This window comes from Genypterus blacodes, unplaced genomic scaffold, assembly GCF_046128005.1.
Source record: "Genypterus blacodes isolate CSIRO-AG114 ecotype Tasmania unplaced genomic scaffold, CSIRO-AGI_Gbla_v1 ptg000340l_1, whole genome shotgun sequence".
Lineage (NCBI taxonomy): Eukaryota > Metazoa > Chordata > Actinopteri > Ophidiiformes > Ophidiidae > Genypterus > Genypterus blacodes.
Genome location: NW_027467125.1, coordinates 166,331 through 182,500, shown reverse-complemented (window position 1 = coordinate 182,500; position 16,170 = coordinate 166,331). Strand labels below are relative to the sequence as shown.

At 47.8% G+C, this 16,170-nt stretch overlaps 2 protein-coding genes across 4 annotated transcripts in view; both read left to right on the top strand.

Moving 5' to 3' along the window:
- The window catches only part of gpc4 (glypican 4), a 31,977-nt gene extending 29,683 nt beyond the window's left edge, over positions 1-2,294 (top strand). The window contains exons 8-9 of the mRNA XM_076137876.1: positions 1-121; positions 216-2,294. The exon at positions 1-121 is cut by the window's left edge and continues 61 nt beyond it. Coding sequence (XP_075993991.1) covers positions 1-121; positions 216-445 — 351 coding nt within the window. The 3' untranslated portion in view covers positions 446-2,294. The remainder of the gene's footprint in view (positions 122-215) is intronic.
- Positions 2,295-4,108: 1,814 nt separating this feature from the next.
- On the top strand, positions 4,109-16,121 carry brd8b (bromodomain containing 8b). Of its 3 annotated transcripts, none has more exons than XM_076137878.1 (18): positions 4,109-4,169; positions 4,811-4,907; positions 5,593-5,662; positions 6,008-6,057; positions 6,175-6,297; positions 6,374-6,454; positions 6,558-6,622; positions 7,198-7,364; positions 8,194-8,379; positions 8,703-8,796; positions 8,973-9,115; positions 9,964-10,402; positions 10,551-10,588; positions 11,127-11,326; positions 11,765-11,857; positions 11,992-12,060; positions 12,232-12,517; positions 14,877-16,121. In XM_076137878.1, the coding sequence occupies exons 1-18, from the start codon at positions 4,151-4,153 to the stop codon at positions 14,934-14,936; spliced, it is 2,280 nt and encodes a 759-aa protein (XP_075993993.1). In that variant the 5' UTR covers positions 4,109-4,150; the 3' UTR covers positions 14,937-16,121. The 3 variants fall into 3 exon arrangements, with proteins under 3 accessions (XP_075993993.1, XP_075993992.1, XP_075993994.1); XM_076137877.1 differs by having other exon boundaries at positions 6,175-6,301; positions 6,378-6,454; XM_076137879.1 differs by lacking the exon at positions 8,194-8,379 and having other exon boundaries at positions 6,175-6,301; positions 6,378-6,454.
- The last annotated feature ends 49 nt before the right edge of the window (positions 16,122-16,170 follow it).

The following is a 16,170-nucleotide window of genomic DNA, read 5'->3' as shown; positions in this document are numbered from 1 at the left end:
GTTGACATCACAAAGCCGGACATCGTGATCCGCAGTCAGATCGCCGCTCTGAAGGAAATGACCAGCTGGCTCAAAGCGGCGCACAGCGGCAACTACGTCTCTATGGATCACAGCGAGGACGGTGGGTAGAAAGGACAACAGTAATGATGATGTCATGATTCTGATGTCATCACCGTGTGGCCGTCTAACCCCCAGTGTGTTTCCTCTCCCTCCAGACGAGGACGGCAGCAGCGGCGGCGGCGAGGAGAGCGGCAGCGGCATCGACATCGACGTGGACCCGGACATTTACTTCTCCACTCCGTCCAACCCGATCAATCCCCGCGTGGGCCCGGTGGTGGACAAGCTGGAGCCGCAGGGCGGGGCGGCCGGGGCGGCGTCACAGGGAAGCATGGCGCTGGCGCTCTGCGGGCTGGCCCTCGCCCTGCTCGCCCCACACTTGAGATAAAACTGACGGGGGGGCAGGGGGAGGAAGAGAACAACCAGGAACGACGGAACGAAGGGGAACAAACTGTCAGAGAGACTTTATAAAGACCTTCAGGACCTTGGACTGTCCGACATTGGGAGGGGGCGGAGACTCTTCTTAATATTACAATAACTTCACTTTTAAATATTTGTTTTTGTGTTTTTTTAAGGACATCAGTGTACAGCAATATTTGTTTTTCAAGGAATCCACCTTTTTGTCCCTTTCCCCTGCAGATCAACCTTCAGTCTGTGTGTTTCCACTACAGCTCAGCTCAGCTCAGCTCAGCTCAGTTCAGCAGTTTGTCTCAGTTTGGCCTTCATAGACGAGCGTCTCCACATTGATGAAGCTTAAGGTTTGGTTGAGCACCGAGCGCCTGTGGTGGGATGGAGCCGCAGATTTCTGAGCCTTTAATATTCACAGAGCTGAGGGATGACGGAGCCACTTTTGTTCTTTAGTGTGTTAGAGTTCACACACACACACACACACACGCGGCCTCGGCTCCAGTTATTCTGAACGCACAACTAAAGGCGGTCGGTCAGAAATCCAGTGGCAGAAGTCACAGCACAGGCATGCAGGTGTTCAGGCGGAGCCATGAGAGCATTTGGGTCACACTGAGGCCAAACGAGCGTGTTGGCTCAGGACCATGTGACCTAAATGACATTTGAAGACTTCATTCTCTAACCAGTTGAATACCAAGGCCTCACCTCACTCAGGCTGCCGTTGTCGATGCAAACCGGCGATGTCGAGCGTCTGATAAGAGTCGGACGCATGACCCCGACATCCTGGTTCACGTGGTAACCGCGGCTCAGAAGGAGAGGGACCCCACCCCCCACCCCCTGACCCCCCCCCCCCTCCTCCCTCTGGCCTTACCCCTCTAAAGAAGGCAAAGCTGACAAGTCCTGAACGCCCCTTTATTTTTGGTACTATAAGCTCAGTTCGGCACAGAGGATCCGGCTCTGATCGGTCTTACATGTTTGGACAAAGACGTGAGGAAGACGTAAACCAGAGCGGAGGAACAAAAGGCAGTGCTTTGATCAAATTAAATCAAGATTATTTTAATACAGGGTTTTATGTTGAAGAGGTGTAATTTTTAGCTATTTTTGCTATGAAGATATATATTAGGTACTACAGCAAAGGATCCTGGGAGTCTTTGGGTGCCGGTGGGTCGGCTGACGTGCACAGATATCGGGGGGGGGGGCCCATTTTTGGGCCGCGTGCCCCCCATCCCCACACACACTCACACACACAGCTGTACCTCTCTAAATGGACTCATTGTGATCCTGCCTGTCCTCGGCTCCCTCATTTCAACCTCATACCTGAATGTTGAAGTTTGTTCATAACCCAGTGCACAGTGCCTAATCTTTATTTTAACCTTGGTACATGATTAGTTTACTACTTTGTCAAATGGAAACAAAAAACAAAGGAATGTAGATGTTTTTTGATCGGTTTCCCTTTTTTGCTCAGTTTCCTCGAGAGGATTTTCATACCAACGTCAGAGCGATAAGTGGGTCTCTTTAAGTTGTATTGTCGGGCCATTTCATCTCTAAAAGTTCCGCTGCCTCATTGAGCTTTTGTACAGTAACTTATGCATCTGAATGCTTACAGGACTGACAAAAGCTTCTCCCAAACACAGTATTCAGAATGTATGGAGTCATTTAGGGGATCAAGATTCATTTCACAAAGTATTTTGATTGATTTGTACTGACATCAGATTTGGGGGCTTTAAATATGCATTTTGTAAAAATGTAAAAAAAAAAAAAAAAAAAAATGGATTTGCATGTTTGACATTTGTCTGTGGGTGTAAGATAATTGGCTTTATTAGGACAGATGATGATGATGATGATGAAGAAGATGAGACGCAACCTGTTGGCCTCCTGTTTGGCTTCGAAACGATCAGGTTGATCTTAAAGCTCAATGAAATTTTCCTTCGCTAAAGTCGGGAAGAGAGAGTCGGCCTTGACAGGAACGTGACTTTGAAGGATTTGATGTCGGAGCAGATGAAACATCTATGCAACCCATATAAACTACTCCAGCCTTGATTATAAAAACGACGACGCTGCGATTCATCAGCTCAGCATGTCACCGCTTCACTTCTCCAGGTTTAGCGTTCTGCCAACGTTTCTTCAAGGGCTCGTGCGTGTGTTGGTGTCATGTGGAAGAGTTGTTGATGTGTGATGATGCCCAACTTTCTGAAAGTCACAGGAAAGGTTTTGGGTGGTGATGATAAATGTCTGTGCTTGCGGGCCAGGGGCAGCAACATTTCCCCGGCTGGCAGGAGCCGGTCCTGCTGCTGGTTTGTTCATCTGATCCTCAGAGCAACTTCAGCCCAGTGACTCTAAAGTTGGTGTCGATGTTGAAACTCTTCCATCTGCCGCTGGCCCACAAGAACAGAATGGACTCATTTTCTAAGGAGAGAGTGAGCGACTGAAAAGAGTAAACGATGTGTAAATAAAAGAGCAGCCGTTTTAGATGCCTCTAAAAGAGGCAGTAACAGTACACCAGATTTTTACCTGTCAGAGTATCTCCTAAATGTTATGAAAAACAAGATGAGATAGATGTTAAATTGTAAGAGAAAATGTATATTAAACATTTCCTAGTCTTGTTGAAATAAAGACTGCCAATATTTAAATGGTTGTGAATGTTTTCATTGTGTAAGCTGCTCTGTGTTTATGTGGACTGCATTAGAGCCTGCAGAGAAACACCGCACAGTAAAACCTCCCATCAGAAGCTTTCAGCCCTTTGAGATCACATGATGCTATTAAACACGATCCAGACAACTTAAGATACTTTATACTAATAAATATGAAACTGCAATCCACCATGATTAGATTACCACATACACAATAGAGGAGAGAGAGGCTTCATATAAATTCATAGCATAAGATAACAGGCTCGGTATGGAGTTGATAGTTTGATTGATTAAAGGTGTTTGATAAATTAAAATACAGTACTTGGCATTTCATCTCAGTGTGACCTCAGTAGCCCTCCAGAGCTTTGTGGTCCTGTGAGATGAGCTAGTTAGGAACAGAGACACATTGCAGAGTAATAAACAATAAGCCACCGGATGACAGCACAGATGAAACTCTGACATGGAACCAGCCTTTTGAAAGAAGAGGGAATCATTACATTAATGGATGTCTTCCTCATACTTTCAAAGCCAATGATTTCTTGAAGCTATTTGGATTACTGGCAGATTTATTTTCTCTTTGGAATCTTATTCCTCACCGCAGTGTTTATACAACTCCTCCCTACTGCTTCATGGGCTGAGCCTAACCACTTACACAGGCTGGAATATTTATTGATATTGTGAAATTCATGGATAAACTTAAACCATGACCATCCCCACATAGTATTTTATATTGTTGGTATATATGAAGTTTTCCTGGTAGAAGTGCATGACGTCTTGTTTTGAGTAAGGCCTGACTATAGTTAAGTTTTAAATATCATATCATGTCAGTCTTTACTTCTCTCTCTCTCAATCAGTCTGCTTATGGCTGAGGGGAACAAAAGTTTAACACTGCTATAAACATCCAAAAGCCGGAATCGAACCCGCGACCTGTACACTTCAGATCTTTCCATCTGTATCGGTTCTATCGATGAGTGGCGAGTTTCCTCCGCTCAGCGTGACGCGTGTCGCATTGAATACGTTCCGGCGGAAATTGGCTGCATGGCCTCATCACAAAAGAAATGGCGAGCGGAGTCGGCAGTGAGTAATAATTACTGTTACTGTCTTTATGGAGTTTGTTCGTGCTTCCAGGTGCAAAACTTCCGTGAAATGCGAACTAAAAACTGCATATCCTTTATTTCGTTTCGATCCTGACGTGGTTTCTGTGATAAAACTGTTAATTTTAGCGAAGTGCGCTGTCGCCGTGTGTGTCTCATAAATGTCTCCCCCCTCGTTGCTAAGCTAATGTTGCTATTGCAACACTAAACGTAATTAAATAACAGCGACTCTACTTCAAATGTGATTCTCTGTTCATTCCAACGGTTATTAAGAACAAAGTCGTGTATCCGCCCCCGTAGAAGCAGCGCTGTAATATTGTAATACACATTTAAAGTAATACATATTTAAATTAACCAGCTAGGTAGCGTTAGCCAAACACAGTCGGGTTAGCTTGCTGGCGCGGTTTAGCTAGTTTGTTTACATCCCTAACTTATAAGACAAACAGCCTATAGAGTAACACTGGATACTCAAATCACATATGTAGAGACACTAGAAGCTGTTTAATGTGAATATATGGCAATTATAATTCGCGTGTTCACGTTACACCACCGTAATTATTCAGTATATGTGCGGTTTGTCAAGTATTGTGTTGTAATGTGTGTGTTTGTTCTTGTTTTGTGCAGAACACAAGCTCCTCAATGTGGGGCCCACAGAGCCCTGGTCGGTCAGGGAGAAGCTCTGTCTGGCCTCCTCTGTTATGAGGAGCGGCGACCAGAACTGGTAAATACACAAAGTCCTGAAAATCCACTGCACTGTCACATGAACCACTGCTCTTCACATCAGATTATACTGCCATGATTTAAGGAGGAAATGTATGGAAGTCGATAGCTGTTCAAAATCAGATGTAAGATGTGATAATCCAACTTGTTGTGAGGATTTCTTCGTTGTAGGACAGGATGGCTGTGCACTGAGCCGCTCCCTGTCAGGCAGAGGACACAAATAGAGACAGACTAATTGAGACTCACATTCACACCATTTGGCATTTTTTGGAGTTTCCAAGTCAACCAGTCTTCACTTTCATTAGCTGAGGAGGAGAAAGAACAAAAGAGACACAGACTTTTACTACAAACATGAAGGAGGAGGAGAGAAATGAGCACAAAAAAAATTATCGCCCGCATAAGTTATTATAGAATATAAATAAACTATGGTCTCATAAATGTAATGCCAGTCCAGCTATTGTCTGGTAATGTTTTATTTTTCACCACTAGGGGTCAGACTTGTGCTATCTCTGGTGTCAGAGTGTTGTTCTGCATTCCCTTCATAGATGAAGAGGACACTGAGCTTTATACCAGTTTACTTTGCTCTCATGGTCACTATTTTTCCCCAGACCTTCCTGCACTTTGTCCTCTTTGTCACATATTATAAGCACAAAATGAACGTGTTTTCTGTTTGTTTATTCTCCCAGGGTGTCTGTAAGCAGAGCCATCAAGCCTTTCTCTGAATCTGGTCGTCCCCCCGACTGGTTCTCACAGAAGGTAATGGGCCTAAAGGCATACATTGTATTTAATAGCTATGTTTCATTGTATACTTGTACCTGATACACTCTACAAGATAATCATGATGATTTTGGTCTGGATTCCCTTCATCCAAAGACTAGTAGCAAAGTCCCATCTCTGTCAGAATCTCTCATAACGTGAGGTTTGTTCCGAATGCATTTTACTACCCTTGACCACGCCTATATCCAATCGTAAACATGTTCTGTTCTACACTATATTTTGGTGTGTAAACATCATTTGTTGTGTCTTGAAGCGTGATGATGCTGAGCTCTTTCCAACATGTGACTAATGTTAACAATAACATCCTTTCTCTCTCTTTTCCAGCACTGTGCCTCTCAATACTCTGAGCTCCTGGAAGCCACAGAAGCACCTAAGTTAGTATTACATCACACAGAGCTATTTACAGAGTCTTAATAACGTGTTGTGCTTTGTGTTACGGCTGAAATGTTTTGAGAATAGATTTAATTGCTACGTGTCCTTCCGTCCTGCAGGCGTAAGCGCGGAGAGAAGGGGGAGGTGGTCGAGACCATCGAAGATGTCATCGTGCGCAGACTGACGACTGAGAGGATAGAAGAGCTGAAGAAGATCCTGCGGGACACACAGGAGCAGTACAGGCACGTACACACGGCAACCAAAGACCTTTAAGCACCGTGAAACATGGCTGAGCCTCCTTCCTTTATGTCCTCACAGGAAGTTAAAGAAGGAGGTGGATATGATTCAGACGGGTCACATGGACTCTAAACTGAAGGATCTGTGGGCAGAAGTCAGCCTGTAAGAATCTGAGCCTGTTTTTACACCTGTTGGACCTGAAACAACAAAAGCACGTTTCCCCCACAACCTTATTTTCTAAAATGGTTTCTTGTTCCAAATGCAGGAAGAAGAAACAGGAGGAGGAGGAGGCGGAGCAGAAGAGGAAAGCCACGGAGAGCGCCTTCCAGGGTACGTCCAGTCCCCACGGCTGACTGATGAGGTCTTTAGTCTGTCCACTGTCAGTGGACCATGAGGGGAGCTAGTGTGTCTTAATGACAGAGTGTGTGTGTGTGGGTGTGTGTGTGTGTGTGTGTGTGTGAGAGTGTGTGTGTGTACAGTATATATGTATTTATACTTTTACCAGTCAGCAAATCCTCACACTAAACACATTATAATGGCTGTGATGTGTTTATAAGCTTTAATAGTTTTAGTTGTATGATCTTTCAAAATGAGGCTTCTTTGCCATCAGTGTTCTTCATGAAAGTCCTCTTTAAATGTTTCCATTATCTGTTTAAGGAGACTTAGTTTGCTGCTCCCTTTGTACAAATGTAAAAGTAGCAAATCAATCTAAGATGTGTTTTAATTAACACTTAAACTGCTGCACGGGATCAACTTGTTGCCGTGTTTGATTCCAGTGTTTCCCAGCCGTCTCGCAACTCCCAGAAAAGATTTTAGTGAGAATGATTTTGCTCTTCCCTCTTTTTTCTCTCTCTTGATTTCTTCAAACGTGATGGATTAATGAAGTTTCTTTCCCCCCCTCTCAGCTCGTCAGGCCTTAAAGAACACGCCTAAGCGCCTGCCCAGCGTCACCGTGCGCTCTCCTCTGGGTGCCAGCCCCACCGCCGTGGAGACGCCTGCCGACTCCGCCGCCCCCACGCAACCCATGGATACTGGGGTCACCGTTTCTGATGACACCAGCACCCACCCTGCTGTAAGACACACACACACACACACACACACACACTCACACCTCGCCGGCAGCATCTGGTTTATACTCAGTCAGCAGTAGTGAGCAGCCACAGGAGGAACCCTGATGAAGCAGAGACTAAACGTGCCGTCAGAATCCATCTGAACGTCCTTGTGTTCTCTGGTGTTTGGCCTTGCAATGCTCAAACCTTTAGCTTCAGTGTTTCCTGTTCCTACCCTGTGTCTGTGGCCCCTTCATAGGTTGGTTCAGGGTCAGTCTGGCTGCAGCAGAGATGACTGAAAGATTTGATTTGTAACTTAGATGGACTGGATTTCAGGTCATTTCTAAGACAAAATAGCAGAAAATGGATTTTACAAGTCATTACAGCGCAACACAGTTTATTGTTGTGTTTGACCTCCAGCTCAGTGCATGTGAAGCAGCAGCACATGGATCCATAGGGGTCCAGTCTAAGTGATCAGTGAACGCCAAGTATCTCCAGATTGCTACAGCTTCCCAAAGATCAATGACAGTGACCTGGTTTGGACAAAATCAGAGGTCACCCTCAAAAATGGATTTGTGTCCGTCTCCATGTTGAAGTCTCTAGTCCAGTTGTCCTCTGGAGTCCTGGTTTTACGTCCTCACATTTAGAATCAACAGTGACTCCAGTGTGAACTCCACAAAGCTCCACACACACTCCATCTTCCCCTCCATCCTTCCCTTCAAAGTTGATAGAAAACATTATCTTGCATTATTGTGTTGTTGGAAATGGCGTCCTGCTGGAAGGAAACTCTGTCAGATCCTCCGTCTCCGCCTGCCAAACACTGTGGTGGTGTCTTTGCGTCTCCTCTGCCAGGCCCAGGGGGTTGGAGTGTTCCTGCCAGTGACAGATGCTCCCGGCCCCGGGCCCAAAGACGGAGGCCTGGCCGCTCTTGTAGACGACTCCCCTCAGAAGAGGCTCCTCAGCCAGAAAGCCACGCCGCCGCCCTCGCCGCTCCTGTCAGAACTGTTGAAAAAAAGCATCTCTGCCAGCCCCCGCCTGGTGAGGAAGAGTCTCACTTTCATAAGATGCCTGTTATTTACTTTCCCCTTTGAACAGAATCCATTTATTGGACACAACTCTGAAAACAAAGCTTTCAAAATGTCTCCAAACCGCCACAGTGCACAGTTATACATGTTCTTGTTACGTAACTGCAGTACGAGGCGAGTCTGCTTGTTGAGGAAACGCAGGCGGAGGTGACATCACGTTTACATTCATACTGCTTTATACTAAAGTGTTGAAGTACATGTGTGCAGACTTCATATTTCACGAGTAGCCCAGTAAATAAGAGTTTGATTAAATGCTTGATTCTTTCTTGGCGTCAGGTTGCAGAGGGAGACTCGACTGGAAGCCTGACCAATGGAGTCCAGACAGCCACAGCAGCCACAGCCTTACCCCAAGGTCATGAGGTCATCACAGGTAAACACCTCACCTGACACGGGGCAACACCACTTCCTGCTCAGTCGCATGCTCCTTAGTCACATCCCGGTTCAGTCATTCGGTCCTGATGAGTCATCAACATGTTTATGTTGCTGGTGTGTGTACTTACTCGCCTGTGTGTGTGTGTGTGTGTGTGTGTGTGTGTGTGTTTGCAGAGGGGGAAGCCGAGGCCGCGGTCAAGGCCGAGCTGGCCGAGGAGACGGGCCTGGTGGAGGAAGACCTGGTGGCCGTGTCCTACATGGGAGACGAGCTGGACCTGGAGACAGTGGGAGGCATCATCGCCATCATAGAGGAGAAGGTGAGCAGAGTGTGAGAGGAGCAGAGGGATCGGGAATCTGCTCTTTATTCTGTCCCTCCATGGAGAGCTGTAACTGCTCCCTGATGAAGATGAGACCAGTAAAAGCATTTGTAATCCTACACATGAACTATTTTAGCGTCTCGGTGAACAATCCGGCCATGAAACCACATTTAAGCACCAAAACAACAATTAAAATAACAATTGTGTAAACAGTATGAGCCACCTGTCACTCATCAGGGCCTCAGCCTCTATTCTGGGAGCTTTGAGTGCTGCTAAGATACATCAGCTTGAGCTTCATTTAGTGTGTGTGTGTGTGTGTGTGTGTGTGTGTGTGTGTGTGTGTGTGTGTGTGTGTGTGTGTGTGTGTGTGTGTGTGTGTGTGTGTGTGTGTGTGTGTGTGTGTGTGTGTGTGTGTGTGTGTGTGTGTGTGTGTGTGTGTGTGTGTGTGTGTGTGTGTGTGTGTGTGTGTGTGTGTGTGTGTGTGTGGCAATACATCAGTGACCTGCATTTTGCGCCAAGTCATGAGAAACGGAAGCTCAAATTTCATCAACTCAAATCTTACACACACACTTGAGGTCAGATTGTGTCTGGAGTGTATAAAGAAGTTTATTTTGTGAAACTTGAATGGACGCAGACTTTGGTCTCATGTTTCATTCTCAGGTTGATGTCATTTAACAGAAGCTGGGGGAGATTGGTGACGACTGAGGAGTTTGAATTTGAATTTAATTAGGAGACTCTGCGTTCAGGCCGTCTGTCCCTGTCCTGTACTGTGTCCCTGTCCTACACTGTGTCCCTGTCCTATACTGTGTCCCACATGCTCATCTCTGTCCTCCCTTGACTCCTTCCAGGTGGACGACTCTGTGGAGGCCTTGGATGCGGCGGCGGTGGAAGCAGCGCTCTCTCTGTGCGAGGAGGCCGTCTCAGAGGGACACACGCTCCCGGGCCCCTGGGAGACGGAGGAGCTGAAGGCCTCGGACCCGCCGCCCCCGGTCCAGGACCCCGACCCCATGCAGGAGCCTCAGGAGGCGCCTGTGACCTCCGTCTCCATCCCCGCCAGCCTGGAGACGCAGAATCAGCCGGATGTAAAGAGGGAAGAGCAGATTAAGGGAAACTGTGAGGCAACTGAGGTGACGGGCAGTGATGTCACATCCTCCGTGGCCTCTGACGACGGGGCGAACGGGAGTGAAGTGACGGAGGAGGGGCCGGCGGGGAAGGAGGCCGCCGAAGCTACAGTGAAGACTGAAGCAGAGGAGTGGAACCAGCCTGAACCCAACCCACCATGCCTCGGTGAGTAGCATGACACACACACGCAGACAGACAGACAGACACACACACACTCACACACACACACACAGACACACACAGACACACACACACACACACACACACACACACACACATGCTTTCTAATCCCGTTCTCCTCTCTCTCCCTCAGACTCAGAGGACAGCTCTGTATCAGGGAAAGAGTCCAAGGTAACACACCTGTGCATGCTGGGACGTTCAGTACTCACTCAGCGCTGCAGGGGGCAGTGTGGCGTCTGTTTGGTTCAGATATGAAACTCTGTTCTCATGGATTTCTAATCAGCGGCCTCAGTTCATTAAGGGACGGTACAGACTCTTAATCCGTCCCTAAAGATTGTAAACTACACTGCTCAGCTTCAGGCTGTAACCGGGGCAACAGTGCTCCGGTGTAATGAGGTTTATTATGAACCAAGGCTCAACTATGTCCAGTTAATCACAACTTTACTTCATTGCTTTAACGTGTTTCTCCTCACCACAGGCTGTTTATTAGAAGAGCTTGTGATGATGCAGCTTCATAACAAACAGATGACTGAGCTCAGACTCGTCTACAGTCTGTGGGGACGCATCATTAATCCATACACACACTTTATAAACTCAGGGCACAGATTAAAATAAAGACCCACTGACCCCTGTGTGGCTCCACACGCACACGCACACGCACGCCCCCCCGTTAAGTAAGAAGCTTCCTTGTTTGTTTCATTGCATCCAGGAGGTGAAGGAGGAGGAGGCGGGGAGCGAGGGCGACCCGGAGGAAGGGATGGAGCTGAAGGAGGAGTGCGGGGAGGGGGAGGGTCCCTATCTGTCTGAGGTGGAGCGGGCGGCCAGCGAGAGCGAGGACGGCTACGGCCCCCCGTCCCAGCGCTACACGGCCGACTCCCTGGCCAGCAGCCCGGCCTCGTCCTCTCAGCTGTAAGTGTGATCCTATCTGTGTGGTTTAGATACAGAGTGTGTGAGCGGGGAGGGGGGGGGGGCTGTGGACACACACTGAAATGACCTCCGCTTTCATCTTAACAGAACATTTGGGGAGAAATCCTGTTTTAAATTTAGATAAAGCTTAGTTGACATTCATGAGGGAGATCTGGGTCTCGACCTCTGAAGCAGATTAGGACTCCATTTCTCTGAGTTAAGCAGTTTCTGGCTGCTGATGCATAAAAAGCCTGACTGATTACGGCTCAGGCCCCCCCTCCTCACACACACACACTCACACACACTCACGGTTTCTCTCTTCTGCTTCCCTTTTGTATTCAAAATGGACTTTGCAATCCTCTCTTAATGGATGTGTCCCACTTCTCCGCCTGTGTCCTCTCCCTGCCTCCCTCTATCCTTTCATCCTTCCCTCTTCATCAGGTCTACGTGCGGTGAGGACCAGGAGGCCGTGCAGGCGCAGAAGATCTGGAAGAAAGCCATCATGCTGGTGTGGAGAGCCGCAGCCAACCACAGGTGACCTGCAGCAGCCAGATCACATGCTGAAGGCTTCATATCTGTAGTTATGCTACATGCTAATCCTGTGTGAGTGGATTCAAACTGTTTAAATTGACACACCTGCCCGTGTTCCTCTGTCCTCTGTGTCTCAGGTATGCCAGTGTGTTCCTGCAGCCTGTGTCAGATGACATCGCCCCGGGTTACCACAGCATTGTACACAGGTCAGACCACACACACACACACACACACACACACACATTACACTCACCTGCACAGTCATGCTTACATCCACTCTTTCATTTGTCACACAAAGTGCTAACTATCCCATATCTGCTCCCCTCCCCTCCTGATTGGTCCTCTCTCTCTCTCTCCCTCCCTCCCTCCCGCCTCAGACCCATGGACTTGTCGGCCATTAAGAAGAACATCGAGTCCGGTGTGATCCGCACAACCGCCGAGTTCCAGCGTGACATCATGCTGATGTTCCAGAACGCCGTCATGTACAACTCGTCGGACCACGACGTGTACCACATGGCTCTGGAGATGCAGCGTGACGTCCTGGAGCACGTGCAGCAGTTCCTCGCCACGCAGCTCATCATGCAGACGTCAGAGAGCGCCATCTCCGCCAAGAGCCTCCGCGGCAGAGAGGGGAGCCGCAAGCCGGGGGAGCCCGCCGAGAAGGTGGGTTCAAAGGGGCGGGGCCACTGGAGCGGGAGCCAAATTAGGCACCGCCGTAAAGGTCAAAGGTTAAAGTGACTCTGGCTTAATCCTGAAGCCTGTAGAGCAGGAACTCATGAGGCAGAATGATCTGTTTATGAAGAATGAGCTCAGCCCAACTCAGCCTGTATCTGCTGTGATGAGGTCATTTCCCTTAGAGCTCTAAATGACGCCTCGCTGACTTGTGGAGGACTTGACCTGTAGGGAATGACCTGATCTCCTGAAGAACATGTGTTTATGTCCTCAATCTGAGTCTCATTGAACTTTAACATGCATGTAAAGGTTCTGACTGATTAACTGACACATGTGCACATAAATAGACACAAGGTTTTAGCCCATTCTCTCTCTCTCTCACACACACACACACACACACACACACACACACAGAGTCTGAAGCTGTTCCACACAGGGGCCCAGCTGCAGCGTCTGGTCTCCTTGGTGGACTCACCTGTGTGGGTTGACTCTGATCTTCCTCTGTAATAACTCCCTGTGTGTCTTGATTCCTCAGCCCGTCTGCGTCCTGCATGTCGGCTGCTTCTCCCCTCGCTCAATTCTGTTTCCTGTTACTGTGTGTCTGCCTTCCTGCTGATCCGCTTCAACTGTTGTTGGGCCTCTGAACTTGTTATCAATTGTCTTAACACCCTTGTCTGTGTGCCTTCTAACTACCTGTGTGTGTGTGTGAGTGAGTGTGAGTGAGCGGACGTGTGGTGTGTGTTTCCAGCCAGTCATGAATATCATAGAATTAAGAGACTGTTTATGGTAGTTGGTATGGCAACAGCTGATCCCCAGGGTAGCGAGCAATAAGTTGGCGGGGCCCTGAGATCTGTGGGCGGGGCCTCCTGTGTGTGACCTTTATTATGGAGCACTTCTATGGAGCATTTCATCAGCTTGTACCCGTACTTGCTCTTGACAATAAAGTTGAATCTAATCTAATCTAATCTAATCTATTTCAGCTCAGCTAGAGTGGAAACAAAACCCACAGCTTCACTGAACAACCATAACAAACCAGACAGGAATAACGTGTGTGTGTGTGTGTGTGTGTGCGGGTCTGTGTATATAGCGTGTGGTTCTCTCTACACAGTCACATGTATGTATGCATGTCTGTCTGTCTGTCACGTACAGAAGCACAATGGGTGCTCATTCGTCTGCGTGTTTCCTGTCTGCGACATGTATGAACCCTGCCTTCTCACACGTGTGTGTGTGTGCCTGTGTGTGTGTGTGTGTGTGTGTGTGTGTGTGTCTTTTCTCTCTCTTTCTCACTCTGTTTGTCCTCCTACAGGACAGTGTCCCAATGGCCTCTCCTGCTTTCCTTCTCTCTCTCTTTGTAAGTATTCAGGTTCTGCCTCAGATTTCACCAGAACCAGGACACGACCCGCACACTCGTCTCAACGCATGCACACACACATACACAAACACACATGCAACACACTGATTACACATCCATCTCTTTGAGCTCTTAGCCTGAAGGTAAAGCGTCTGCAGCTGATGGATCTGTGTGACTTCATACTCTGAGCCCATAAGAGCTGAGGAACGTAAAGTAATGTACCGTGATGTTTGAAGGTTCTAGTCTATGGACCTTTTGGGAACACAGGAGCTTAATATGAGTCAGAACTCACTTTAGGGTTTAGAACAGACGTGACGCTAAGATCCCAAACCTCCTGGTACCAAAGTCTGCCATCTGTAGTCCTGACATGATTCAGTCAAAGCCAAAAGCCCCCACTGGTCGTCTCTGTGTGTCTCTCTGTCACACACACACACACACACACACACACACACACTCACACTCACACTCCATGTCACCCTCATTAACGTTAAGTTGTGTATGCCCGCTCAGGCATCACATCCTGGCCGCACAAACACACACAGGTTCCTGTTCCGGTCCATCCCCCCGAGCTTCAGTTGATCTTCAGTTTACGTCTCCATGCTGGTTTCCTGTGTGTGTTTTTGTTTTTCTGTGAGATTGTTTGTTCACCCTGGTTCCTTTCCTGCATGTTTTTATGATTGTCTAATGTCTTTACTCAGTTTCTTTTTCATCCTTGACGTTCGGCCATCATCTTGTTTTTTTTCCATTCTTCATTTTGCGAGGAAGCCTTCAGAGGTGGAGGTGGACTGTGCTGTGTTATTGTGCGGAGCTCCATCAACCCCGGGGGGCCACACAAGGCCTGACCCCGCCCCCCACAGGGCCCCCATCCCCCCCGTCCCCCCACCACAGGGCCTTCACTCACACACTTACCTGTCCCCATCTCCACACCCACGTTAACTCATTTCCCCTCTCTCTCCTTCCTGCTCTCTCTCTCTCGGCCTCTCTGTCTCTCTGCTGCAGGACGGAGGCACCAGGGGGCGCCGCAGTGCCATGGAGGCCGACCTCAAGATGAAGAAGTAGCCTTTTCAGTGAAAGAGACACTCGCTTTGTGTGTGCGTGCGTGCGTGCGTGCGTGCGTGCGTGCGTGCGTGCGTGCGTGCGTGTGTGTGTGTGTGTGTGTTCTCCCCTCTCATCATTTCTCCAGTAGAATCCTAGTTTGTAAAATGAGGGAAAGAACTATTTCACCAGCAAAGGTTTGTCTGAGATGAGACAGAGAGTTGGACGAGTTCTTCTTGGACCCACGTCATTACTTTCAGTTGCGGCTGTGTCTGTAGTGACATCAGACTGAGCTAAAGTATCTGTGTGGGTTTGTAAACAGATCAGATTTGAGCCACAGATGTGGTTGAGGACGTCAGTGTTTCAGTTTGTCCAGGGTTTCCACGTTTGTGGTGAAACAGACCAGGATGCTCCTCAGTGTTGTGATCATGATTCAGCCTATTAGTTTAAAAACCTGCATGTCTACTGACCATGGGTTTCAGTGTGAGATGATTAATGGACTTCACATCTCGTAGAGGCGTGAACCTGATTGTACTTCAGATACGTCCAAGGACCTTTGGAAGTCTCTGAGTGGACTCAAGTACACATGTGAGAAATGAGACTGAAGCTGAGGCGTCTGGGGCCGTCGCTGTAGGAACGCCTCACACTCCTGTAGAAGAACAACGCAGTGTCTGAGTCCATAACAAAGACACTTCTCCTTAGATGCAGCTTCTCTTTAATAAAGGTTGCAAAAACAATCAGTCAACAAGGTTAAAGACTGTAGTAGGAGGAAAATAGAGCTACCAGTATAAGTAATCAAGCTGCTGTGGATTGATGCTGTGGATTATTGCCCTTGATTTCAGACATAGGTATTGATACTTTGTTATTGATCTGAGCACTGGGGACCTTAGTGACCGGTGCTCTCTGGTTGTCCCCATAGCAACCATTGTGTTAACGGGCTCAGACGAGCAGACACTGGTGTCGTCCCAGTGTGTGGAGTTTGTGTTGTCATTGAAACGGTGTGGACGCGTCCTCAGCCAGACTGCTGTGGGAATGGCTAAAGAATTGTGTTTGTGCAGTGTGTGTGTGTGTGTGTGTTAGACTGGAGTACAAAGAGTTTTGTACCCGTGATGGACCATATCTACTGTTGTGTTTGGGTAGATGATACGTGTGTGTGTGTGTGTGTGATCTGTTGTACATTTGTTTAATAAAAGGATTATTTGATCTAAACCTCATCAGGTCCGTGTGCTGTTGTGGTTGGAGACTTTGTGACAATGAG